The following is a 22,858-nucleotide window of genomic DNA, read 5'->3' on the forward strand; positions in this document are numbered from 1 at the left end:
GGTCTCGACCTAGCGTTTCTATGGGCAGGGGTTCCCCTAGAGCAGGTCTCCAGGTGCGTCATGGTTACAATGAATGCCTCCAAGCATGGCTGGGGCACCGTGTGCAACGGGCGTGCAGTCACCAGTCCTTGGACTGGCCTGCGACTGCATTGGCACATCAACTGCCTCCAGTTGCTCGCCCTGCGGAGGCTTCGGCCGTTGATCCAGGGTAAGCACATGTTGGTCCGGACGGACAACACGGCGACGGTAGCGTACATCAACCGCCAAGGCGGCGTGCGCTCTCGTCAAATATCGCAACTCGCCCACCGTCTCCTCCTCTGGAGTCAGCAGCGGCTCAAGTCGTTGCGAGCCACTCACATCCTGGGCAACCTCAACAGCGCAGTGGACGCACTGTCACGGCAGGTCACACTCAGGGGAGAGTGGAGACTCCACCCCCAGGTGGTCCAGCTGATTTGAAGTCGATTCGGTCAAGCGCAGGTAGACCTGTTCACTTCCCGGGAATCCTCCCACTGCCCGCTCTGGTATTCTCTGATGCGCTGGCACAGTACGTGTGCTAACTAGGCCCTGTACTGGGGTAGGTGCTCCACATGCGCTGGTTCCCCGTAGGTAACCCCGTGTGATGTATCTTCCACTAAATGGTTTCCCTGTTGGTAAACTGCATCTTCCTTGGTCACTGTGCCTGTAGAGCTCCTCCCCCCTCGGGTAGGACCTACCACGGGACTTCTCCACATGACATACTTCCAACAAAACTCGGTAAGACCATGTGACGTATTTCCACTCAAATACCCCCCCCCCCCCGGGTGGGGTGTGGTCTCCGCGGTGTCTTCCCCCCGACGTGGACACTTATGGCCCCCAGTCGGTAAACGATTTCCACTATTTTTTGGGGAGAAAAAAGAGGAGAAGAGGCCACAGCTGGGCTAGCCTGTCCCCATTTTTTGGGGCAGTCGACATTTCCCCGAGTTGCAGGGGACCGTTCGGCACTCATAGGAGCGTTGGGGAGGTTACATGACAGCCTGGTGCGCTGGCTACGAGGCACACAGCGGTCTGCCCGTCTTGCACTGCCAGTCCACGTAACGAAGTTCAGCTTATTGTGGCATTTTGTATAGGGACCCCTAGTGTCACTACATCGACAGAACGTCGAGTGAGTGACAGATAGGGAACGTCCTGGTTACTTTCGTAACCTCCGTTCCCTGATGGAGGGAACGAGACGTTGTGCCACTCTTGCCACAACACTGAACTACCCGCTGAAATGGCTGGGACCTTCTCTCGGCTCCTCAGCACAAAACCTAAATGAGTGGTTGCGAGCCAGCTCCTTTTATACCCGTATGTCCGGGGGAGTGGCATGCAAATTCCACTTCCAATTCCCATTGGCTTTTTCTCAAAGATCAGAGGTGTTTGGGGCTCCCAAGGGTGACCCCTAGTGTCACTACATCGACACAACGTCTCATTCCCTCCATCAGGCAATGGAGGTTACGAAAGTAACCAGGATGTTTTCAACCTAACCTTTACTGAAATTACTTTTCTGGTGACTACCCAAGGCCACATGGTTGGAGAAAAGAATAATAACCCATAATATCAATCCAATCAAATCCCTATAGAAGTGTCACCAACATGATTTCCCACTGAATATTCTGTGTCACTCAGAAATAGGCCACATTAAAAGTTAAAGTCAACATTCATTACATTTCTGAGTATAACAAAATATTCAGCTGAATAAAAATATATGGTAGGACTTTTTAGTGATATTTTTAGGGTTTTTATCCATCTGGTATTGACTGGGTCATAAAACATTGTATATGACAGGTAATTGGAGTGAAGGAGTTGAAAAAAAGGCTTGGTGACATAAAGGAAAGTGGATGCGTATCAAGTTAAGACTGGGAGCATGTGTTAATAGGGTCAATTTTTAGAGTTCACGTTAACTTTAAATTCGCTGTGAATGTCATTACTTGTTGTCTTTAAATGGAACGGACATTGGTTCATTATTGGTTCAGAATGGTAAATTATTACCAAATAAATAAATAAAAGAAATCACAATGGTCGCCCGGAAGTTCAGGTGCTAAGACCAAAAAATCTTTACAAGAAAAAGCACAAAAAGGCCTGAAAATGTATATTTTAAAAGTTCTCGGTAACAATTTACAGTTCAGTTGCATTTGTTAAAATGAGTAAACTACATTGGTTTACATGAACAAACAATGAACAATACTTTTTTCAACACTTAATAATCTTGGTTAATTTTAACATATACTAATACATTTTTAAAATTAAAAGTTTTATACATTTACATGAGTTAATGCATTATGAACTAACAATAAACAATTGTATCTATATAACAACAAATTTAAATAAATAAACCATGTAGAAGCACAGTGTCAGTTAAGACGAGGTAACAGATAAAGATTCAACAAGTGGTGAAAACGTGCCACATCCACACAGTGCTACACTCTCCAACACCTCCTCCGCTTAAGATTGCTACTGTTCACACTCCTCCCCCCTATGAAAACTGTTTTTCAGCTCTTCTGCTTTCCTTCTATCAACTCGTTCTGTTTTCATACACTCCAGCTTTTCATCCATCCCTCCCTTTCTGGACTTCTGTTTTCATTCCTTGCCTCCTTCTTTCCCACCCTTCATTCTGTTAGACCCCCTGTAGATGGTGCGTCCCGCTCCAGCTCCCAAACAGACTGAGAAAACTGGAGTGTAAGAAGTCGACCTCGTTGATTGAGGCTGCAGTTTATAGAGCTACTGAAGCATGCCATCGTTGTTGCTATGCAGCCTTAGTTTTTGTCACTGTAAAAAATGAACGTCTGTTAAAGTGGAGACCTACTCCACATGATCTACTGTGAATGTGAAGCACTGCACAGCAAAAAATGTGAGCGAAAAAAGAAAAGTTCTAGAACATACAGTATATTGACTTCAGAGTTTCTAAATGTTTTTATCTTAGGCCACGTCCACACTAATACGTTTTCATTTGAAAACGCATTAATTTTGCTATGTTTATGCCTCTCATCCACACTTGAATGGCGTGTTCCTCGACAGAAAACGAAGCGTATCCATTACAGCATACTTTGAAAACAAAGACATTGATGAAACTGAAAACTATTTTTTAAATGGAAATGGAGTTCAAGGATTCTATGCATATAGAAAATCTCTATAATGTGTACAGTATACATACTATATACTGGAAAAGTAGTACAAGTCGAGTACCATAGTAGTGTGTTATTCCAATCATTGCAATACGTTGTAATTATTAAGTAACCCAGTATGCTAGCAGTGGGAGATATTATCAAGTCATACAAATGTGTCTTGATACCACAGACCCTCTGCAATATTTGTCTAGAACCCAGAGAAATAGTATACTATCCGGGCACCATTAGCATACTATTTTCAAAATCGTACGATCTGGGACATACTAAATCTAATCTTGCATGCTACTTAGGATGGATGGTATGCATACTGGGACACAGGTTCTAAGAAAACATGCACTTGAAGGACATCTTTGACTGTTGCGCTGCATTTCCTGTTACCCCACTCAGTTTTTGTGCATGCGTGGCACATTTGTTTAACGCAATGTCAGATTAAAAAGAACGTCAACTTTTAAAGGCGTGCCTCGAGAAACCAACCTACTATTATATTCATTGCAATGCGCTGCGTCTAGTTTTTTTCTGTAACACTAAAGAATGTTAAACATGTTACACTGAACTTCTTTAAGTTTTTTTAAAGAACTTAAGGCCATATTTGTTTGTTCTGTTTCCTCCACAGAACATTTTGTTCAAGGATGTGGTCTCACACTTGAATATCCCTCATTTCTCACTCTTCTCTCACTCTATTTGTTGTGGTTGTTGCTGAGGGCGGTGATGTGTGTCTCTTCTTGGACGCCCCTGGTCTGGTCGGTCAGTCGTGGTGATGTAATTGGCTTCTGACCCGTGAGGGATCGGCTGACACATCTTTTCATTCCAAAGTGAGGCCACAGCGCTTTTCTCATACTAAAGCTTCCTAAACGGGCTTATTTTCCAAATCAACGCAAAAGGACAGCACTGTACACAACACACGCTAATTCCGAACAAGTCAAAGTTATACAGGGTTGAAAATAAATTTTTTGCCTCACCTGGCAACGGCTGGTGAATTGGGAAAATGTACTCGTCATAAATATTTCCTACTTGCCAAGAAACCAACCTGGTCTCATAGAAATATGTTACAATTCCTAATTTGTTGCTTGTTAGGGGACCTGGGGAGCTCAGAGAGTATTGAAGCTGACTACAACACTTGGAGTCGCGAGTTCGAATCCAGGGTGTGCTGAGTGACTCCAGCCAGGTCTCCTAAGCAACCAAATTGGCCCGGTTTCTAGGGAGGGTAGAGTCACATGAGGTAACCTATATTACCTCATATATACCTATCCCTATAATGTGTGGTTCTCGCTCTCGGTGAGGCACGTGGTGAGTTGTGCGTGGATGCTGCGGGGAATAGCATGAAGCCTCTACCCGCGCTATGTCTCCGTGGTAATGTGCTCAACAAGCCACATGATAAGATGTGCAGATTGACAGTCTGAGACGCAGAGGCAACTGTGGTTCGTCCTCCGCCACCCAGATTGAGGCGAGGCACTATGCCACCACGAGGACTAAGAGCGCATTGGGAATTGGGCATTCCAAATTGGGGAGAAAAGGGGAGAAAAATAAATAAATAAATAAATAAATAAATAAAATTGTTGCTTGTTATACTTATCGCAGCAGTTTTCAGGTAAAATAAAAACAAGAGGCGCTAAAACATCCGTGACTTTTATGTCCTTTCACACAAATCACAAGTAAATTATCAGTTCATAAACACTTACTTTTTGCCCTGTTCCTCCCACAATGCAATGACATAAAAAAAATTTGAGCAGCTTTTAGTGCCACTCAGTGGACATTTTACATTGAATATCCTGTGATATGTGTAAGGAGTCACGTAATATCATTTTGAGAAAATGCTGCCACAGTATTTTCACATGATCAGGCTTCAAGAAGCAGCATTTTCGAATATTTCATTATACTGAATGTTTGCCATGAATTTCCAGAACATACTAAAAACATGACTTTAAATCAAAACAGTGCATTCCTGAGGACCTATTCACACCAGGGACAACATCAGAAAAATTAGATACTGGTTTCACCCGAATTAAATAATTTCCAAGCTATTTTACTCTGTTAATGCCTGTTACTGTAACTCAATTGGTAGTTAGTATGCAAGTTCAACTAAGCCCAGCCAAACATATCTAGCCCTAACTCCTCTGAGACCTCTACACTACAGAAATCTCCATCTAACTAACTCTACACTGCCTGTGCCCAGACACTATGTCTACAGACCCTGAGCTTGTAAATCTCTCCCCTGTCATCTCTGCCTCATGGCTCTATCCCTGGAGAAAAGGGTATAGATGGGAAATTTTCTGGCAGTCTATTCCTAGTATTCTCTAGTCTCCTGAGGAATAATTACCTCACTGTAGAGCACTGACACCTGAGATTAAATGTATCATAGGATAACTGTGACAACAAAGAGTATTGCTTCTTGTACTTGTTTACTTAATACACTTGTGGATTCTCTATTATCAACCTTATCATCTAATTCACAGACTTATGTTATTTGTAAATGGCTTCACATGTCTCTCTCCTGTTCTCAGCCTTTGAGGTTATCACCTCACAAAAAGTTATTAAAGATGGCCTTTCATAATATACAGTGGCCCCAAAAAGTAATGGATATTTAAAGGGATAGTTCACCCAAAAATGATAATTCTCTCATCATTTACTCACCCTTATGCCATCCCAGATGTGTATGACTTTCTCTCTTCAGCAGAACACAAACAAAGATTGCAAGTGAATGGTAACCAGACCTTTGTAGCTCCAAAAACCACATAAAAGCAACATAAAAGTAATCCATATGACTCCAGTGGTTAAATCCATATCTTCAGAAGCCATATGATAGGTGTGGGTGAGAAACAGATACATATTAAGTCCTTTCTTTATTTTTTTTTTTACACTAAATCTCCACTTTCACTTTCACAATATTGAACAATATCTTTTCGATTATAATGAAAAAAACTTATACTTTAAAATACTTTAAAATAAATGCCACTTTGTATGATATTTTGTTATATAATGCAATGCCATTCATGTTTTTTTTTTTTTTTTTTTTTACTTAATAAAACTGACACATATTTTTATGTGACGTGTGCTTGTGTGGCCACTGTATATATTGATTTTTTTTTTCTATTGAATTTTTCTATATAGTTATTATATAGTTCTATTGAGGTTGTATTATATAGTTGATTAAAGACATTAGTATACATTTTGAATTGTGCCCAAATACCTTTTCATATATACATACAGTATATATTAGTAGTTGAAATTATATTTTGCATGAAGAAAATGAAGCTTACATCTAGGAACAATAAAATGTTTTTAAAGATTATTTTCTGAACTCTAAAGCACATTTTACCTCCCAATTCTCATTACCGCAACCCGTCATTTTATATTTTACATTTACTCTTCCAATTGTTTTTAACCTTGTGCGATCCCGTGTCCATATGTGTGGATGTTGTATTTTGGCTTTGCTATACACAACGCACAATTTAAATTCATTTAAACCTACTGATCTCAGTTCAGGACGTTCTGGACTGTCAGGATTTGACGCAAGGAGTCATGTGACAAAACAACATGGCGCCGATCACAGTGGAGTTTGTCTTTGGGAGAAACACCAACAAAACTACATCTGGTAAGAAACCTAATAATATTTTTACATTGAAACTTTTTTTAGTCGATAGATTAGTGTCTCTAGTTTAATCTGATATACCATTTTTTAAATTTGAGTGATTTATTGTGAAAAGCCACACTGCTAAACACAATGTTCATTATAGTGGACAATAGCACTAGTTTTTTATTAGAAATCCTATATTTAGTGCATTTTCACATTGAAATTTTTTTCACATTTTTGCTTTCAGAGGCTTTATATAGAGTTAGGATGAAAATAAGTATGCATTTCGAACTGTTCTAAGACCAGTACAGAGAGACAGCACACTGGAGGTAAAGTCATTCACTAAATCCTAAAGCTTTCCTATGAAGCCAAGTGCATTCAATCCAAACTTCCAATCACTATATATACCAATATATATATATATATATATATATATATAGATAGATATATAGATAGATAGATAGATAGATACATTTTTTATTAGGTGCTACTAGTTACAAATCAAAAAGGGAAATGGAAAATGCACAAAGCAGTCACGTTCGGATCTCATGAGGTGCTGTAAGCGATTTTTTTCATGGAAAAGTATGCAAAAAATTTTCCTACTCCCTTAAGGATATTAATGAAATAAGTGTCCTGAGATATCTCACCAGTCTCTGTGACAGCTGTAGACTTTGTAAACAGCAAACAAAAATCTGTCAATTATTTTGCTCGTTCTCATAGTGCTGTATTTGAAGCAGATCATGGAGGCTATGATTCATAATGTTTGTCATTTGAGGGCGCTATTGTGCCACTGTTGAATTTGACAGCCACAGGAACAAACAATGCTGCTCTTTTGCTTGATTTGTTCTCCAAATTATCTTTGGAAGGCGGGGTTTTGGAATGAGGGGCCGTGGCTAATTCAACGGCTCAGTCATGTGAAAGCTTCAGAAAAATAAAATCGCTTACAGCACCTTTAATGATGATTCTCATTACTTTAAAACAGTCAAGTATTAAAGTGAATTGAAGTAAAAATGAAAGACAGTACCAAGAGAATATTACTAAGATGTATACATACTTTACAATTTAAAGACCATGACCATCTATTTTCTCAATGTGATATTGACAATTGGGGTGAAAAATGGGCGTAACTGTCATGTAAATAATGTCACAATTTAAAAAATCTTAAATGGCTTTAAAAATGTTCTTCATTTTCGTTATGCAAAATATAAATACTTATTTGTTTCTTCTGATTTTGGAGTAAAATAGGACAAGGACATTTTTGTAACAGGTTTTGTGAGAATCACCCAAATTTTTTATAAAAAATAAAACAAGAAGAGCGAGTCTGGTTTGCTTTTCTTATTCTCTCAGGTGTGTCTAAGGATCCCTAAAGAGCTCCAACCAAACTCCTACTTAGTCACAGAAGAGTGCTTTTGTGACGTCTCCATGCGACTATAAAGTTTGTCCAGAGGGAATGGGTGGCATTGTTTAAGTCTGGGTCAGATTGCTATGCAAACAGTTACCAAAAACAATGTGGAAGAGCAGCTTGAAAGTACTTAATGTACAATATAAATGTGTAGAATGTGTGGTTGTACAATTGCACCACGGGAGCACCTAAACATAGCACGTTAACTCTGATTTCTTACTTTGATTACCTTAAACCACTATGTGAATATGAATGGCCAAATCACCAAACAAGCGAGCCTCACCCTACCGAGATGTGCAAGCTTCTAACACAAATAACCTCAACTATCGAGACTTGTTGGTGAGGTGGTTGTGCTTCCTTTGTATTCAAGTGTTAGTCACCCACAGGCGATAGGCTTTGAAGTAGCAGCAGCGCAGACCCGTCCTCCTCTGTGCTGTAGGGAGGAAACAGGCTGAGTTTTCCATCTGTGGGCGACGGTAACAGTGGAGGCAGTTGTGATGGTTTGACCTTGGTGAGCAGAGGGAATAGCTCCATCCCACACAATACATACACAACGACAGAGTTGGGCAGGAACAATAGCAGAGAAACAGTGGCCACTCAGAACACATTATGGTTATGAACTTACAGTACATCTTCTGTATAATGAGACTGAGTTTCATTACAGGACTTAATATCAGAATACAGTAAATAAGCAGCCACATTTGCTCATGGACACTGCACAGAAAGTGAAAATATAAAGCTTCTTAAGTGGTTTTATAGTGATCAAACACAAACTGTTAAGACCTAAATTATTTTTCAATATTAAAAGATATTATAAGATAAAAGATTTTAAAACTGTAAGGTGCTGTTCACACCAAATGTGTTTTGAATCCGTCTGTGCTTTTTAAGAGCGTTGGATGAGCAGCGTTAGTTCGGAACCCACACTGAAACCAAGAAGTATTCATGTTTGCATAATCAATGACAATCGCAATTCATAGGTTGCATTTTGCCCTCTAACATTTTTACATTTATGTTAGGTTTAGGTTTGGGGTTTGGGTTGGGGGTAAAGATTATAAAATATGCATTCCTCTTCACTGTACAGCTAAATACAACATGTTTACAACTCCCTTTTGGCACCCCTCCGTGGACATTTCACCCAGAAAATGGAGCTCACATGTGCTCATATGCCCAACAACACTTACCGCTTTGGCCAATGGGGGCAATGTTTCCAATTTCGGTAAGCACAGACTGATTTTATCTAAAGAAAAGTCAACCTACTGTTTTCGATTTTACTGTGAGATCAGCCTAAAAATATTGTGGGGTGCCAAAGCAAAATTTCAGAAGAAATTTTAAAGAAAAATACAAACTGCGCAGAGGTTTGCTTTGGAGCAAAGCTCGCATCAATATACATAATGAAACACAAATACAACTAATCGTTTTTTAAATTTTTTGCTTCAGAACATCAAAATTCTCAAGCTGTATGTAATCAAAATAGCACGGTAAACAAACATAACATTACTAATAACAAAGGTGCTTTCCAGGGACCATATCAGTATTCCTTGTTCAAGAGCTCTAGCCTCTTTCTGCTCAGAGAAACACACTCCAAGAATCATTGTGCCCACCAAAAGAACACTCCAGGAGTTGAGAGCATTCCACAGATGAAAGATGCTTCCAGAGCTCTGATAAACCCCATTTAAATCTTTAGTAATATTACATTTTCTCCCATCGGGCCCTGACTTATTCCCAAATATGCAAGCTCAGATGTTTGCTTTAAACAATCTACTGGAAAACAAATGGCATTGCAGCTGCATTATCTCAACTTTTTGAAAACGTGTCTTCGCGTTGTAGTGTGGAAAAGGAAAACAGAGATATTAGAAAACTATGACGTATTTGTTGTCATGTGAGGCAGTCATGTGATCCATTCAACACAAAACAATCAAGATGGCGGCCCACGTTGTAACGCCGTTGTTGTGCCTGCTATCCACTAGTGGATATCTTATATTTCTTCCAAAAAATGAAAACACTGTTTTCAAATTTATCTGGATTAATGTTGACACAGCCTAAACGGGTAGACTAAGGGGTGTACAGCAGAAGTAGGTGGTTATGGTAATTATAACAGCAATGTTTGTGTATGTATTGGCTCTCAAGCCACAAAACAAACTAATTTGAGGTTTGACTGGGTTAGATGTCCATAAGATAAAGCGAGGAATAACCTTCCATACTGTATGTTTACTTGCAAAATTATCTTGCTTATCAATGACAAGGCTTTCCCATTTAAGTCACTCTTGAAGAATGAGAGATAAGGTTGAATGAACTAAGGTGGGGTTGGGGTGGAAATTGAAGACTGGATCTAGCCCATGGGAAAGAAACATCACAAATGAGATCTTGTTAATATCTTAGTTGTTTCTTCTAGAAAGAAATTAGATTAAACTGAGAGCAAATAGAGACATTTGTCTCCAGAATCAGATGTTTTTCACTCAGATGTTTCTCATGAGAAAAAAGAGCCCAGTAATCTCACATGTGTCTCTTCTAGAGTTTCAGAAGAGATTTCAACAGTGTCTCAAACTGTGCTCAGATTAGCAAGGATACCGAAGTCAGAGATTTAAGATCCAGCATTTCTCAAGAAATTCTTCCAAGATCAAATTATCTGTACTATAGACCAAGACCAATGGTCCAAAACAATTTAAGCTCCATTAACAGCATTTGTGACAATGTTTATTGACACAAAAAATAATTTTGACTTGTTAATTTAAAACAAAAGCAAAAATCATGGTCACAGTAGGCCAATTACAATGGAAGAGAATGGGGCCAGTCCATAAACATTAAAATACACATACATGTTTCAAAAGTATAGCCACAAGACTTAGATATTATATGTGTTAAAATTATTTTAGTGTAATAAAATCAGGGATTTACCAGCAGTACAGCATTTTACCAGATTACAGGGTTTACCAGTGTTATGTCATCATGACAATGAAGTTGTAATAGTGGATATAACTTTACACAGATAAGGTTGGTAAGCGATTTTATTACACTAAAATCATGTTAACATGTATAATGTTTATGTCTTGTGGCTATACTTTTGTAACAGTGTGTATTTTCATGTTTATGGACTGGCCCCATTCACTTCCATTGTAAGTGCCTTACTGTAAATTTAAGTTTAGATTTTATATATATATATAATATTTATATATATATTTTTTTTGTGTGTGCTAATCAACATTGTGCCACAAATGCTATCGAATGAGTTTTAATATTACAGCACTATACTTTTACTGTATTAGATTAAACATCTAATGCAGAGTTTACACTACACGATTTTAGGCCCGATATTCACTCACCGACAGTTTTGTGGAGATCACCGACAAAAGCCCGAAATCATAGGCAAATCAGAGCTCTCTCCCATGAGTGATGAACGCAACGTATGAATTATCAAAGACGCGATCGGAGAGAAGCGCCGATGCGTTGCCGATGTCAGCAAGATATCTAGCATGTTAAATATCTGGACCTGTCTGCGATTCCAAATCGCGTAATGTGAAATGTGTTTTGACTGAATACAACTGCAGCGTTGACCTACAGCCAATGAGAGAGCAAGAAACGGGGCACGGGAAATTTCAGTGGGAGGAGTCCTGATGTACCTGCAACAGAACATCAACTAGCATGGCTGTGGTATCAAGGAAGTCTCATTGGACCAAAGAAATGGAGGAAAAATTAGTCGAACACTGGCAGGAGCAAAAGTGTCTATTTGATGTTTCCTCTGAACTGTACCACAACTGGGTAAGCGCACAAACAAAGTGTATCGCAAGCTTCTTTCGGTCCGCCATTTTCAAAACCCCACCTGGACAAGCACAGTTCTTAAGACTTTCTACTCACTTGTGATCTTGTGTATTTCTCACATCACTTCTCGCGTGTACTCTGTTGTGAAACGCAATTTGGAGTCCAGGCAGAGTCGTCGGGGATTCATCTTATAGTGAAATGTTTTGTAATGTGTTCACCCCTGTCGCCGATTCCTTGTGTAATTTGAAAACCTTACGACTTCCATGACAAGACAGACAGTTGTGTAATATGAACGGTACCACATCTTTGAAAGTCGTGTAGTGTGTAGGAGGCATAAGACACAGTTGACAAAGAAAATAAGGCATACTGAGCTATTATTTCAAGTCAATCAAAAATACGATCTCCTTTATGAGTAGAGACCTAGTTTAACAATGTATTCGACAATTAACTGTACATATAAGATCGCCTGGCTGCAATGCTGGAACAAAAACAATTTACAGTGTCTCTCTCCCTCAGGGGCTCACATGATACTGAAGGGACATGTATCATATGAGCTGAAAGAGGTGACACTGCAGTGTTAGAACCGCCTGGGGCAATTAAATAGCTATGAAGAAGGAATAAGGTTTCATGAATAAAATACGAATGCAATCTTACTTGGAAAAAAATAAAACAAATAAATGGTATGTACAGTACTTTTTCAATTCAGTTTGAAAACATGAACAATTATGTATGCAATAACTACATTTTGAAATTGATCAAAGCACAAGTTTGATATATTCTATCTGTCATATTAACATTCTATTTGATTTGATTGAGTTTCATCTCAAGCAGATATTGGTTAGGAATAACTATGGTTGTAGTAACTCCTAAAAACTTATTTAACATGGATCTTTGTATCTATTTTATTTATTTATTATGGCCTCTCCCATTCTGGAGGAATGTTGTGACTGGATGAGAGATCAGATTCCATTAGAAGTGTAATGTTTTATTTCGCTTTTGATATTAAGTTTTGAGCCCTATTTAGAATTCCGTAAGCCTTATTATGCCTTTAACATTATTACATGTAGAGCCACCCTCTAATTATCTCTGTGAGCACAGTATTACTAACACATATAGGTTAGAGGTGTGAAGATAAAAGCATGTGCACATAATGCCATTCAGCTGATCTAGAATACGGTTTTACTTTCCATCCTTATGAACTATATTATAGGAATCTAGTGGAATTCAGACCTCTTGACATGTACAAAAGGGCTTCCTACCTGTTTGATGGTGTTTTGTGTGTCAACAGCTTCTGGCAGAGGTGTCTGTGAGGAGAAAAAGAGAGAAAGAAAGAGTGTAAGGATAGGAATGGGACTAGGGCAGAGCTCTACCTCTGATTATTAGTGGTTATTATTATTCCATTTTGTTTCTGTGTTATAATAAATGGTGACCTGGCACTGGAATTTGTTTTTAATGTTTTCATAAGTGCTCGTTGTGGCTATTATCAGTAGCGTTGATGGACAGTGGCAATGTTCTCTTGAGCACAGTGACGTGCACTCTACTGGCTCTGCTTTTCCAAAGCTAGTGCTCCTTATAAACATGGTGGACATTTTTGCACAAGCAAACATCACCCACATTTTCATTAGAAAATGTAAAAATCTAGTTACAGGCCATTATAGATATTTACACTGAGTGTTATACAAACTCTCAGCCTTTAAAAAAAACCAAAAAAAAAAAAAACCAGCCAGGCTGTGACTGGCAAAATGCCCTTCTGTCCATGTACAATTAAAATATTTATACATGGTGCAACAAAGGCACAAAGGAGGGCTAAAGAATACCAGAAGACATACCAAACCATGTGTGGCATTTGACGCTTGCATTGCACATGATCTCTGCTTAATTAACAGCTATAATGTAATTATGAGTCACACAGGAATTCAAGAGGAATGTTTGGCTCTGTAAGCTTGCTTGTCAGGTGGAGAGAAGAAAAGAGATATGATACTTTAGAGGCTAACCCTATGTATTTGCAATACAACTTGCTTGACAGGTTAACAAATGTGATGATGGTATACATAATGCAAAATATTAGACTGGGTAAAAAATTGGTCAAATTTTTTACAGAGCAAATATATTGAAATATATTTAAAAGAACATTTTGTTAACATTTACGTCCTTCTGAACCTGTTTGATTTTTTTAGAACAAAAAGAGGTTTTTTTTAGAACTTTTTTAGAAGTTGTATAGACTACTTTTATGGTATTTTGTCCTATTTAGAGCTTGAAAATCATTGTATCTTGATATATTACAGAAACTTCCAACTGCATCTTAAGTCTTAAGTGAAGATCTGACAAGTTCAATGTTCTAAATTAAATCCTAACTGAAATCACTATGGTTAATAATAATAATAATATAATAACTTTATTTTTACAGCACTTTTTAGCAATTTAGCACAAAGTGCTTCACAAAACATAAAATCATAACACACTCAGTAAAACATAAGGTTAAAACAAAAACTCACAAAGTAGTAAAAGCTTCGTATCAAGGTTTTTGGAACAGCCAACAACTCACGACAAGAACATCTAAGGGGTCTAACTTTTAAAGGTCTTAAAAGTTCTGCTAAATAATCTTACACCAAACCATGTAATGCTTTATATGTAATTAATAATATCTTAAAATCAACCCTAAAATGAATTGGTAACCAATGCAAAGATGCTAAAACTGAAGTAATATGATTAAAAGGCCTAGTTCCTGTCAAAAGTCTAGCTGCAGCATTTTGCACTGATTGTAGCAGTGCTAAAGTGGGCTGATTTAAAGTTGAAAACTGGGCATTACAATAAAAGCATGAATAACCTTTTCTGTTTCCTAAAACTCAAAACATGTCTCACCTTGGAAATGTTCCTTAACTGATTAAAACAAGACTGAACTAACTTCCTGATGTGATATTAAAATTTTTAATTTGCATCAAAATAGACACCCAAATATCACACCACCTGCTGAATAATTGGGACCACCTCATTAAGCTGACTCAATCTGATTTTCTTTAAAACCATGACCGATTATAAAAACCTCTGTTTTATCAGTATTTAACTGAAGAAAAGTACTTTCCATTCATTTTTTTAAAAACTGCTAAGCTTGAAGAACATTTAAGTTAGTCAGATCATTGGGATTTAACAACAAATACTCCTGTACAACTGTAGGTCATCTGCGTAGCAATGAAAATGTATGTTGTATTTACAAATCACAAACCCAAGCGGTAACATATATAGAGAAAACAAAATTGGCTCTAACAGGGATCCTTGTGGAACACCTCAATTTATTGTTGAAGAGAAGGACATTTCATCTCCAGCAGACACTACAAATTTCCTTATTTGACAAATAGATATCAAACCAATCTAAAGCACCCCAAATACTCCCACACATCTCTTCAATGTATCATTTAGACCTGAATGATCAACTGTATCAAACGCTGCAGTTAAATCAAGCAACACTAAAATAGAGCACTCTCCAGCATCCTCCTCCATCAATAAGTCATTTTTCAAGGCCGAACATTCGCGTTTGGTGTGCAAAGGCCTTTAAGAAGGGCAGTTTCTGTACTGTGGTTTTCTCTAAAACCTGACTGAAATTTCTTAAAAATAAACAGATAAGATAGGATTCTATAATTAGGATGTTCCTGTAATATGTCCCCTGGTCATGTCTGCTATCATTGTATGGAAAAGAGCAGCTTGGACATTCTGTTAAACTTGTATTTTTGTGTTCCACAAAAAAAAGAAGAACATGAGGGTGAGTAAATGATGACATTATTTTCATTTTGAGGGGAATTTTGATTGTAATGCCTGATATGGTGTAGAAAATACAAGTCACTGAAATGACACTAGCAAAGAGGAAGCATTCAAGTGATTTCAAGCAGCTGAACTAGATTACGTACTTGAGAATTTATCAAGTTGTAAGCGTGCATCTCTGATGGGATTCTGGCTCAAGAGGCACTAGAGGATTTGGTGCTGTGTCCAGCCATTAATGACAAATGCCACCAGCTCTAATCTATGTCTGCAATCAAAGCTTTTTCAGACAAGAAAGGCTTCACTCCCTTCTATATGATGAAAATCAGAGCGTCGATGAGATCGAAGATAGAATAATGGATGAACTGTCATTTTAAATATTTATATTTATTGGTAAGCTGATTTAGATGCCCATGTGCTGTGCAGTTGTTGATTCTGAAATTAATTGACCTATGATGGAATATCTGCAGATCAGCTCAAATATGATACAACATATCAAATTTCACAGTAGGGGTGGACTATAATGGAAAGCTCACTACTGTCAGTGTTTTATGGTAAAAAAAAATCTTTATTTGAAAGTTATTTAAAGACCCCATTAAATAAATCACACCATTTTTTTCCAGTGTTGAGATGCAATGCTTCCTATTGAAACAGGAAGTTGAGGCAAGACATTTCGAAGGGCTATATTCAAGAGAGCATTTGATTGGACAAAAATGTGGATATGCCTGTGAGTGCAAGATGAGTCATGAATATTTTTGGTTCTTTTTTCTGAAAGTTTTTGAAACGTGTATATCTGTCAACTAGAGGTACACCGATGTATCAGTTTTACCGATTAATCATTGCTCAAAGCTAAAAGACATGAACTAAAAGCCACAAATCTCCAATTTTTATTTCATGCGGTCTTTGACACATATGGAAAGAGCCATATAATGCCCATTAATGACTAATTCAATTACATGGCAGGAGTTCTAAAACCATAGATTAATTTTGAAATGCATCCCATCTTTCACTACGAACTTTACCTTCTATTATGTGATTCTGCTAACATATTAGCTAACTGTTTGTAACCTTGCTGACAAAGAAATTCACCACAGGCATCCATCTCAAAACTTCCCACCTGATTCCCTATTACAATATGGCAGAGAATCCTTAACTCAGCTTTTATGAGCCACTGCTAGAGTCTGTTCCCATGCCAGGTGTTACTCAGCATCAGCTGACTGATGTTGTCATCTCAAAAGAAGCATATCCTGCTATTTATGGGCTTGGCCTGATAATGTATCTTTATAGTTTTTTGTGTTGGGTAGTGAGGGAAGGGGTTGAATGTTTATTCAAAAAAAGTAAATTATATCTTTGGAATGGTCCTTGGGGGCCATTATGCACATGACTTTATGAGTTTGTTTTCTTTGGATAAAATGGTATTAAAGGTAAAGTGTGTAATATCTGCACCAATAGGGTAACTAAATGGAATTATAATTAATCAAAACAACAAATGTTTTTAAAGAGGTTTCCCGAACTCTCCAACCCATCTTCCATTCATCGCCCAGACATTCTGCCGAACATCCTTTTTGTGTTCAATGGAAGACAAAAAGTCATACGGGCTTGGAACAATAAGAAGGTGAGTAGCTAAATGATGACATTACTAAAAATTTTGGGTGAACTATTCCTATAACATGAAAAAATTCACCTTCACCTTTAATAGAAGAATCAAACTTTATTTATTGCAACCAGAGCTGGTGGAATTTGTTTCCATGACTTTGATGCAGTGATCTACACCATGAACTTATTTCAGGGACAATCCCCCTGGAACAACATGGGTTTAATTGCTTTGCTCAAGGGCACAATGCTGATGGCTTATGACCTGCGTCTTGCAGCGATCAAACCAACAACCTTTTGGTTACCAGCCCAGAGCCTTAACAACTACACTACACCAGTGAACCTTTTAATGCAGCAGATGCCCACTGATTGAGTCAACAATACCACCATTTAAGCCTGGTGTATAATTTCTTGAAAAGATCTTAGGGATAAGCTGATTGTTACAAACAGTATGAACAAACAGTGAAGGTCTTTTTCTTCAGCTAATTAGGTAGCTTCATTTTCTACATCAATTTTGCCTGTTTAGTTTCTTTCCAACAGTAGCGAAGGACAGTATATTTGGATGCTAGAGTGAGGAGGGATGATTCCCAGGTGATCAAGATCACTGCCTCCTCATGCTTCATTTCCCATATAGTGTAAGGCTGGCCAGCATTGGGATCTCTCACCTTGTGGGTGTCTGTTGACTGAGTAAACTGTAGACTGTGACTGCAACCGCCTGGATCACATGCTCAGGCTCAAGAGGGAAATTACGCTTAGCTATTGACTCTATGTCTAATGAAACTAGTTAAGATCTAAAATGGCCTGAAAGTGAAATGCTATGGAGATGCTATTTCACTTTTGGATTGTATTGAATTAGGATGGATGGATGGACAGATTTAATGCAGTCTTTAATACTTATGGTTGTACTGTCTACTTTACTTTTTGTTTAATTAACGATTGCAGAGTTTAAATAAGAAAAATGGAAAGCAAATTGTTTGGCAACCAAATGTCTTGTTTTATAACAAGCTCCTTGGCAGTAAAAACAATAAATTATACTGCATTAATTAAAGAGGCCTTGCCATTAATCTTAATTAGAAACTCTTATGGGTGTCTCTCTTTATGTGGTGGACACAAATACATTACAATGTGACTAATGCAGGATACTCTTGAGGCACATGCCTGGGGCTCTGTTTTGGGTTTTTTATTGAATGTGGACAAAATGTATATGTAATTAATTACAAAAAATACCAGCCAGTTAAAAATCAGTTCTGATAGGGTCTATACGGTGGCACATTGACATAAAACATGGATTTCTTTCCCTCTTTAACTAAGAGTTTCTATCTTCTTTAACTAGCTCTTTATCACTTCTCAGGGTAATCTCAGGCAATGTGAGGTATTTCACCCTGTCCAGTAGTTATTGCTGGAATGCAAAAGAGGGACACTGGGGTCCTGTGCCTCAATATATAAAAGAAAACCACTCCATGACAACCGACACTCATTAGTGCAGAATGTTCCAAATTATTCATTTTGGCCTAGTTGAAAACTATCTTAATTGGCAAACTGGGGGCATGAGTTCAATTTTTTTGTTTGTTTAATATATCAATATAACACCCCAATAATGACACTACAAATGAATGTAATTAAAAAGAGTTCATTCTGGGTTATTCGAATTTGGATGTAGAAAACAAATGCTGAATACAAGAGATTTACTCTATTGTGTATGAATGTTTACTCTAGTTCACTAAGGTCTACAGTGGGTCTTCCTGTCCTGCAGGCCTTTCTGTGCACATTCTTTTCCAAACAGCAAGGGAACAATAAGGTGGACAATAAACAATACGTTATAAATAACTCATTCTTGTTTAAGCCTTTAGTCCAACACCTGTAAACACAGAAACATACACATACAAATAATGGAAAGTGCTTTTACTCCAGTGAGTATTAGCTGTTTGGGGTCATGTTCAATGTCTGGGGGATTTTGGTCAAGAGTCTTATAACCTCTAGCCTCCATTTACATCATTTGGCATTGGCTTCAATGCCACCACCCCTTCAGACACACACACAGACATTTAGTCATGTTGTATCTATATGAATATATACCACTTTTATACCACCTGTTTTTATATATTTATAAAAGGTCATTATAAACACTACTAACTAATCCTAATCTAAACTAAAACCTTTCCCTACCCCAAAAACGATATTTAGAATAATATAAATAAATAAATAAATAAATAAATAAATAAAACACACACACACACACACACAAACTAAATCAATAGTATGTTCCAGCTACAGCAGGGTTCCAAGACAATTGCACCTGCACTTACCCTCTTTACATTGTGTAATTATATCTTTCACCTTCATTTATAGAAGTTTTCAAAACTCCCATTCTTTCAAATCTTGTCAAGTAACAGTACTATAAGATTTTGTCTTAAATCATATTTGTTCTGCACACTTACCCAACTAATTCCCTGGATTTTAGGTGTTTTCTCAATGGAACCGCGATCAGGATAGACTTGGTAATTGTAACTCCGAAAGAGATGCATGTTTCAATGAGGTCCGATATAGGAACAATTATTTCACTTGGAGATCATCTGTTGCAGTAACACATGGCGAAAGCTGCATTTCCAGTAAGAGTTTGGCCATCCCTGCTTGAAGACAACGCGACCTATACGCTGCATTCCTACATGCGTGTTTTCACCAGGTTCCAAAAGCCATTAAAGCCTCCTGTGAGCTGTCAAACGTTCCTGCGCGCTCTCGACAATCCAACCTCGCATTTCTAAAACAGGAGGCGCCACCCCGTGCTGCGCGCTCCCGCCCCTACCGCCTCTCACTTCCCAGCGTCTGCACGGATTTGTTTCAAGAATTCATATTTATGTAACCTTTAAGTTTCATTTGTTGTTTACCGCTTTATTCGTTTTCAAATAAGTTCGACATTGTAAAACTTCCTAATAGACCTAACATTCATTTAGTTATTAACATTATTGAAAGGCTAATTTACATTACACTGCTCATGTTCCTTGATGGCACACGTAGCCTACATCACCCAGACATCTATTTTATGCCTGTGTTTACACCAGGAAGACGTATTTTGTTTGCTCATCTACAATACGTCTATATATGACGTATGTCATTAATTATGTCTCCGATGTCAGTAAGACATTCAGCAGATGTTGTTGAGACGTTATGATTTAGAATGTTTTAAAATGTAATCTTTTTAAGATGTTTAGTAGATGTTAATTAGATTGTGATGCTTTCCAGATGAAATTATCTAAAACCGACATCGAGATGTACATGTGCTATCTGGGTTACTCTGTATTAGGTACGTTTTTTGTGCCACGTTTAAATAATAATAAATAAATAATAAAGGTTTCGGGAATAGTCATAACATTACAAGATTACATTTTGAGAATAAAGTCTAAATTACGAAAATAAAGTCGTAGCATTATGAGATAAAAGTTGTATCATAATGAGATAAAAGTTGTAATATTATGAGAATAAACCCAGATAACAAATTTATTTTGGCCCGAATGTGCTGTAATCTGCCTGGGAGTTTAGCCCACATACCGCATGGAATTACGGTCCAAAATTGGCCCAGTAGCCACTAACCAAATGCAGGCCATATCCACCCCTGAAAGAGGCCAAAACTCAGCCACACTTATCCTGCCCCCCTATTCTACATCCAGAATCTGGGTCTTGTGAACCGTCTGTATCTACATACATTGTTGAGTCAGTGTTTCTAGAAATTCATCTTTGTTATAAATTTCATCATGTAGCTGGAGATCAATTGAGGTCACTGAAAGATTGAACATGATCAGCTTCTCGTCTCTTGTAAACACAGACTGAAACCAGCCAGAAACAAGTCGAAAGAGTGTCTTCTTGTGTTTATCCGCACTCATGCCACAATTTAGTTTACACAATTTGGTCAATCAGAATCAGCTCTCAGCTGATTTTAGTTGACCAGACTCAAGCCAGTGTTCAGCCAAATTAATGCCTTTCTTTGCTTTGCTTCTTTTGGTTGACCGGACTCAAACCAGACGTCAGCCAGATGCTATTTCAAACAAAGGCATTAAAATTCCACTGCCAGAACCTAACCAGAAGTGCCAAATGTAAGCCAGATTTGGCTCAAGTTCTGTTGCTTTCTGGTAAGTTGTAGCATAATCAGATTGCAGACGAGATTAAAGTAGTAATATTTTTAGAATAAATTGTATTTTACTACTATCTTTATTACTTAAATCTCATAATGCTGTGACTTTATTCTTATAATATTGTGAATGTAATCTTTTAATGCTACGTCTTTAATGACTTTATTATCAAAATAGGCTATTACTACTTTAATCTTGCAATGTTATGACTTTATTGTCGTAAAAGGCCTATTGTGAGATTATTCTCAAAACATTACTACTTCATTTTCGTATGTAAAGACTTTAGTTTATTTAGTTTAATGGTATTTTTTACATTTTTTTTAATGTGCGGCACAAAAACACTACTGTACTATATTTTACTGTACAATATAGTATATATACCATAGTACTGAATGATTACCATGTGCAATGGTTTTTACATGGTACTCCAAATATTTCATAGAATATCATGGCACTACAATGGTTCATGTTCAAAAACTATGGTCTTGCCATGGTACACATCTGAAAAAAAATAAAAATGGTACCACAGTACCATTTTAGGTTAGGTTAGGTTAGGTTAGGTTAGTTAGGTTAGTGACTAAAGCAATTGAAACATGCAGTATGCTACATGGACACTGTAATGTTAAGTGCTATTAAAGCATTGAATAAAACTTCAGGTCAGTGTGGTGTCCATTCAAATATGAATGAACTATAGTAGCCATTAGGAAAATATATTAATCAAAATTCATGTCATTTCTATATTTTAATATAAACAAATCAATGATGTAATAAGCATTACTCAATGTAATAATGTTAATGGGGGTGGGGGGGGGGGGGGGTGCAGACATCATTAAGAAAGTAGTCTCTTTTCTTTACCTGTTCAGGGGGCAGAGAAGACTGGATGAGTGTGTCTGCTGAGAACATGACTGCCTCTAAAAAGACAGACGTCAAAGAGAGGAAGTCAAAAAATTCAGTTTGATTCAAAGTCCAACTACACTTCTGTAACTGTTACATAAAGTTATTTCTCATCTCATGCTAATGTTTTGGGAGATTTCATGACTCCCACAAAACTCAGTGGCTGGATATTGTGGATAAATAGTTTTGTGTATATATGCATGCTTGCAAGTGGCTAAAAAGGTAGTAACTACACCTTTGTTCCAAATCTAAGGAGGCAGCATCCTAACCGAAATGGAACATTAAGTGATTGATTTGAAAAAACCTTTATGGGCAGCACCTCTGTAAATGTTCACTTACACATACCACACATTAGAACTAAAATTGACTAATGCTTACAACTGATTCCAAAAGAGTATGACATTAGAACATTGTAAGTTAATGACTCGATATTTTAATGAGAACAAAAATACATACAAAAGCTGTAAAAATTGGGTGAAATAGTGCATTTAATCAGATGAATTTCAGTTTTCAGTACTAAATAAAATATACTTTTGTAATGTTACTATTTATAACTAACATATTTGGACATTTTCACTTATGTATTCTGGGATTGACTTATCAAATAAAAGATACAATGAAT

General features: G+C 37.5%; 1 protein-coding gene across 2 annotated transcripts in view; it reads right to left on the minus strand.

The window, feature by feature from the left end:
• The window catches only part of rapgef3 (Rap guanine nucleotide exchange factor (GEF) 3), a 50,466-nt gene that overhangs the window by 19,657 nt on the left and 7,951 nt on the right, over nt 1-22,858 (minus strand). Inside the window, exons 2-3 of one of the 2 annotated variants that reach the window (XM_051661708.1) lie at nt 22,198-22,253; nt 13,132-13,176 (exon numbers count right to left, since the gene is read on the minus strand). In XM_051661708.1, the coding sequence (XP_051517668.1) occupies nt 13,132-13,176; nt 22,198-22,245 (93 nt within the window). In that variant the 5' untranslated portion in view covers nt 22,246-22,253. Of the gene's footprint in view, nt 1-13,131; nt 13,177-19,656; nt 19,962-22,197; nt 22,254-22,858 lie in introns of those variants that run through there. The other variant, XM_051661707.1, reaches the window with a different exon arrangement.

This window comes from Myxocyprinus asiaticus, chromosome 29 (assembly GCF_019703515.2).
Source record: "Myxocyprinus asiaticus isolate MX2 ecotype Aquarium Trade chromosome 29, UBuf_Myxa_2, whole genome shotgun sequence".
In the NCBI taxonomy this organism is placed as follows: domain Eukaryota; kingdom Metazoa; phylum Chordata; class Actinopteri; order Cypriniformes; family Catostomidae; genus Myxocyprinus; species Myxocyprinus asiaticus.